Source organism: Hibiscus syriacus, unplaced genomic scaffold (assembly GCF_006381635.1).
Source record: "Hibiscus syriacus cultivar Baekdansim isolate YM2019G1 unplaced genomic scaffold, ASM638163v2 tig00019143_pilon, whole genome shotgun sequence".
Classification (NCBI taxonomy): Eukaryota; Viridiplantae; Streptophyta; class Magnoliopsida; order Malvales; family Malvaceae; genus Hibiscus; species Hibiscus syriacus.
This window is the reverse complement of record NW_024062466.1, coordinates 26,887-32,985: the sequence shown is the minus strand read 5'-3', so window position 1 is coordinate 32,985 and position 6,099 is coordinate 26,887. Positions and strand designations below refer to the sequence as shown.

The following is a 6,099-nucleotide window of genomic DNA, read 5'->3' as shown; positions in this document are numbered from 1 at the left end:
CATTTGTGCAAAAATATTATACATTCGATGTTATTTACATGTTTGCTTTGTCCACAACAACCGTGCAAAATATCATGACACTTAAAAGCTGGAAATCTCAACTTATAATTGCGGATTGTTGGCCCAAAAACAATTATATGGATTCAACCACTATGAATACGCAATATTCTTATTCAAATCAGTTTCATAACAAAAGGTAATACTAATTGAACTCCATCTTTGGTTGCTCAATAAATCAAAATTAGCATGTAGGTAGAAGAGGCGTATGAACATGCGTGGGGGGTGAATAATTCGGTTTACCACGTACCTACAATCATAATGTCACACGTGCACATAGCTCATCGATTAAGGGGTAAAGCAATTAGAGGGGGGGAGAGAGAGGGAGCACCATCTTATTGTTTAAGAGATTGTTTGTAAATGGATGGGTAATGGGACCGTTTTCTTTAAGGAATGTTGTGCAAAAGTGGAACAATCCTCCTCCATTTCTCATCAAAACGAGAGGCCCATTGCCCCCAATATTATTATTATTCTAAAACTCTTTTTCTATTCGGTAATGTACGTAAATAGTCACTGAATATGTCAAAACAATCTACTTAGTTATTGAAGTTCCAAAAGTTATAAAATAATCATTAGATTTACCTAATTATTACAAAGTGATCATTGCAGTTTGTAAAATAGTTATAAATTTCTATAGATTTAAGTAAAATTTTGTAAGAGTTCGATCAATTTAATGATATTCTGCTCTGGTTTGATAAAGTTTGATGAACATTTTATACCAATTTTATAAACTTCCAAAAACAATAGCCAAAAAGATCATTCTTATACTTTAACCATGAAATGGTCTCTCTTGGTTTGAGTTAATTTGATGATTAGTGAAGCACCCATAGTGGGATCTTAGTTATGCACACTTATAATTTGGTCCACACCAAGAAGAAGCCAAAGACAACCTTTCAATATTTCCTAATTTTGCCTTCAATTAACAAAAATCTTCATATGGGTCCTACCCTACTCATGGCAGTCGTGGCCCGAACCCATTGCACTCCACCAGTCGGGTGAGTCCATTGATGGAATATTTCATTTCGGATAATAAATTTAGACGACCAGCCGACACGATAAAGATAAGAGGGAAGTGTTTTTCTTAAGTGAAAATTGAATTATAGTTCTCTAAATAATTCTTTTATTATATTAACTTAAAAATTTATAAATTTTGAAGTGGCGAAAATCAGAATTTAACGTGTGGTCATCAATTTAATGCAATGGAGTGATGTCATTTCGCTTTCAACCTCTCTTTCCAAATCATCTTTGAAAATATTGGGGAGGAATTGAAACAATATATACATGAAGAGTTGTCAATTTCGAAACTAGGTTATTTCCCTTTCGGAGTAGTTTTAACTTTCATGTAATCAAATTGATTCTTTTCGCGTTTGGTTTATTATTTTCATTTAATTAAATTTTAAAGTATACAAATGCCCCTTGATTATAGGATGTTGATTTGTTGAGTCATTCGACTATCAAAAAATGATCCTCCGACTAGAAGATATTGCTTCAATAGCATGAGACTATTTTGTAACTTTTAATAACATGAGACTCAACAAAGCAACATTCTATAATCGAGGATCAGGACGGAGCCAGGATTTAAAGGCCCAAATAGATAATTATGTCTATATTTTTTAACGGTAAAAAAAATTGGGGGAGGGACAGTGCCCCCCCAAGAGCCTACGTGGCTCCATCCCTACGACGGACAATTTGTACATTTTATCCTAAATTTTATTCTATTCAAAATAATTGTAATTTTTAAATTTGTAACTTATAAACAGTTGAAATGATATAAATCGAATTTGTTTTTATCAGATTTTATTGCTCAACATAATCATCAGCCACGCTTCTTCAATATGGATGATGGCATCACACGATTTAAGCAAGAATGGCAGGCCATGATTCAATGTTGAGCGACAGCCAGACCGTGTGGCAGAAACGGAGCTAGCCCAGCGTCCTACCACCTCGGCACGCATGGTTCAATATTTTTTTTAATCCATTCTTAAAAATACCGTTAGATCCTAATCAATTTTACTTATTAATTAGTCGCATCACGTGAATACGGTCAATATTTGATTCATTGCATTCATCCAAAAATACATGTCTATTCCATCTATAATTGTTGTTTTTTTTTCAATGAATCTAATTTTGAAATTTAGTTAATTAATATATGTATATTGGAGATGTGCATCTAGGCAAAGATTTGGTTAATTTCAGTGGATCTAAGTATTGGCATTTAGGCATTCCATGTCTGGATTTTAGCATTGTAATAAATATGGGGGAGGCTTCCATTTCCAATAGAGGATGATTCTTCTATTTCGATTACTTCAAGTCCCTTGCTTCCGGACCACAAATAACATCTTAATTCCCAACCATACCAAATAAAAGCATCCAAGTGTTCCATGAATAGTGTGTGCCAACTTACTTTTTCAACCACCTTATTCATCTATTACAAGACAATATCTATTTAAAGATATCTCAATCATTTGACATTAATTTACTATTGAGGTAATTCGGTTCGTGCTTGTGAAAAATTAGGTAAATGTATGAGGAGGGGTGAAAATTGGGGGTGGGGGGGAAGAAACACAATTTGGAATGTGAATGCAATGTTAAGAGGGGAAAAGTAGAGTGAAGAAAGGCAAGTGGAAGGGCACTTTCATAAAGGGCATGGAAATGTAGAAATTCATCTCCGACAATTAAATAAAGGCCAGTCTTCCCTGCCTTTCCATTTGTAGCCAAAAGGAAAGGCAAAGGCTAAAGGTTGAGCCTTGCCGAAGTTGAAAGAATTAAAGATAAGAAAACAATGTTTTGTCATTCGGATTTTAGATATACCGATTGTCAAATCTCATGACCCAACCCATGTGATTCAATGAGTAGGTTTGGGTTTTGTGACCTCCTCTATATAAAAGTTATACATTATGATTGTAAGTAAGGATTTCAATATAAATTATATTTCTTTTTATAACTATGAGTATCTAATTTATTGACTAAATAATTCAAATTTAATGTTCATCGTACTATACTAAATATTCTCTACGTAACAAAAGAAATCATTTCATAATTAATCTCATATCACAAAACACCATCTCTCCAACGAGTTTAGTCAAATTTGTCATGCCCCTTGATACTTGCATCTCCAAAACACTGTGAAAGGTATCATTCTCAAGCAATGAATTAAAGTTTTGTCATGGATGCACGAATATATATACACAAATTCTTTGTATGGAGATATATGTCTAATATTGGCTAATTATGAAGCAATAATCTTCAACTTGTACCATAACACATAACTAATTTGTCATTTTTTTCCAAAAATTGTCTTTAAATATAGTTATTTGAATTAATTAAAGTTATTTATTAAATTATAAGGATTGAATCCCGAATTCCAGCATAGTGAAAGGACTAAAACTGAAAGTTAACCTAGAAAATCTCATCAGTCCTTTAATTAAAAAAAATTGAACTGTTTATAATGTACTGCTATTTGTATAATGTCCTCAACATCCCTCGAGCTTAATCTCAATAAATTTCAAGCTTTCATTTCTTCCTCATTATCCTTATCTCTCGGCAAACTCTCAATTATTTTCAAACTCTGATTTTCGTTTGATCTTCTTCTTCAACTTTCTTTTCCCAGAAAGTGGAATCCATGGCACTTGAAACTTGGCTGATTAAAGTGAAAAAATCCATATCCAACAGCTTAGATACCGCAAGAATTTCAGTCCCGAACTCGAAAGTTTCAAAGCATAAATCTAGTGTCGGGATTTTGTCATTTGAAATCGCCGGCCTCATGTCAAAGCTTATCCATTTATGGAATTCTCTTTCAGACAAGACCGTAATTCGTCTTCGAGACGAATCCATATCTCTGGAAGGTGTCCGAAAGATGGTCTCCAACGACGAGTCTTTCCTGCTGGGGCTGGCGTGTGCCGAGATGGTCGAGATCGTTAGGGTGGTGGCTAAGCATGTTTCGAGGATAAGCAAGCGGTGCCAGGACTCGACTCTTCAGAGTTTCGATCGGTGGTTCGATGAGTTCGCCAATTCGGGTCACGATAGCCATGGATGGGTTCTGAGTTCCAAAGACATGGAAGCTAAGAACAAGACGATGGACCGGTACGTGACGATCACGGCGACTTTGTATAAAGAAATGGAGGAGTTGTCCACTACGGAGAAGAATTTGAGCAAGAGTTTTCAGTGTAAAGAAGCGATCAAAGAGCAGAAGATTGCCGATCTACAGCAGAAGCTTTGCTGGCAAAGGCAAGAGGTTAAGTACTTAAAAGAGAGAGCCTTATGGAACAGAAGCTTCGACATGGTTGTTTCCATGGTTGTGAGATCGATCTTCACTGTTTTAGCAAGGATCAAGCTTGTTTTCGGGATCGGTCCTTCTTTATTACCACGAAGCCTCTCCGCTTCCGCAACCGTTCATCCAACCGAAAATCCTAAACCCAAAGAAAACAAAGACTCCACGCTCGGGTTCTTCGAGTCGAACTCGAAGCTTCTGAAGCCGCCGCCGAGCACATTAGGCGCGGCAGCTTTAGCTTTACACTACTCGAATTTGATTATCGTAATGGAGAAAATGATCAAGTCACCGCAACTAGTGGGCGTCGATGCAAGAGATGATCTTTACTCCATGTTACCAAACAGTATCAGATCGTCTCTAAGGAGCAGACTAAAAGGAGTCAGGTTTTCGGCCAGTGATCCGGTTCTGGCCGGTGAATGGAGAACAGCTCTGGGAAGGATCTTGGGTTGGTTATCGCCATTAGCACACAACATGATCAAATGGCAAAGCGAAAGGAGCTTCGAACAGCAGAATTTGTTGCCCAAAACGAATGTTCTTCTTCCACAAACTCTTTTCTTTGCGAACAAAGACAAGACCGAAGCAGCCATTACCGAACTTCTGGTGGGTTTGAATTACATTTGGAGATTCGAAAGGGAAATGACAGCGAAGGCATTGTTCGAGTGTAGCAACTTAATGTGAAAAGCTGCAGTTAATTTGCTTTACTGTTTTTCTTCCCTTTTCGAGGATTTGATTTTGATTTTTTTTCCTACAAAAAATTTATATGTCGATGGTGCCTGATCTTTCAACCGTTTGCTCTGCAAACCTAACACCTTTGTCTGTAATTTGTATAATATTAGAGAGATGAATGCAAATGGCATGAATGAATCTTGCATGACATTTCATTGATGGCTTATAGTGATCATGTGAAAATATTCCACTCAAATTAGTCATTGACGTAATTGTTTTGCTTTGTTGTTGTTATCTCAACCAAATCATTGGGCCTGGATTCACTTGGCTTATAGAGTAGTTTAATTATTATTTCATATTACTGAATTTTAATGGTATGATACGTTAGGTATTTTAGATTATATTATGAATATGAAAGGATAAATTGAAAAAATCGTTTTTTATTAATTTAGAGTTAATACAAGACATAATAATGCATTAATAATCGATAGAACAAATATTATTGTCACTTAATCTTCCTAACAATAGAGCTTTTAGGCAAATTATATATATATATATATATAGATAGATGATATACAGATACAGATAGTACCTGTAATTCCACAAAATTTGGAAAAGCATTCCTAAAATAGGCAAAAACATATTGGGTACAATTCGTCACTTAATTAATAACGTTTTATTGAATCCCAAAAAGTACTATATAAACTAGTTGGGTTTATTTTATGTTGCAATATGGGAAAATAATAAAGGCAAGCTGGATTTTTTTAATTATCATAGGAAGAATGCAGGTCAGTTTAAGCGATAAAAAGAACTCCATTATTCTCTTGGCCATCTCCGAGGACCATTTTGTTCATGTCTTCTTGTAGGTGTACACACATACATACATATGTATACTTTGTTGGTTATACAGCTCATAGTTTCACATATGGCCAATCCAGATTCAGCTTTCTCCTAAATGTTCCCACCTTTTATCTCCCTTTTGCCCCCCTCTTGTACTCTCCATCATAACTTCTCATTACATGTACAATTCGATCATTATAAACACGATATAATCATATGATATCAAATCTCTACGATTTTATGTAGTAAAGCACACAAGTCCTTCG

General features: G+C 35.4%; 1 protein-coding gene across 1 annotated transcript; it reads left to right on the top strand.

Annotated features, from left to right (window-relative positions):
* Positions 1 to 3,612: 3,612 nt before the first annotated feature.
* On the top strand, positions 3,613 to 5,109 carry LOC120209555 (protein PSK SIMULATOR 1-like). The gene has a single exon (XM_039208534.1). It carries the CDS (start codon positions 3,680 to 3,682, stop codon positions 5,003 to 5,005), a length of 1,326 nt encoding a protein of 441 aa, XP_039064465.1. The 5' UTR covers positions 3,613 to 3,679; the 3' UTR covers positions 5,006 to 5,109.
* Positions 5,110 to 6,099: the final 990 nt, after the last annotated feature.

Excerpts from the sequence above, each read along its gene's own strand:
- LOC120209555 (XM_039208534.1), top strand. The coding sequence starts at position 3,680 with ATGGCACTTGAAACTTGGCTGATTAAAGTGAAAAAATCCATATCCAAC.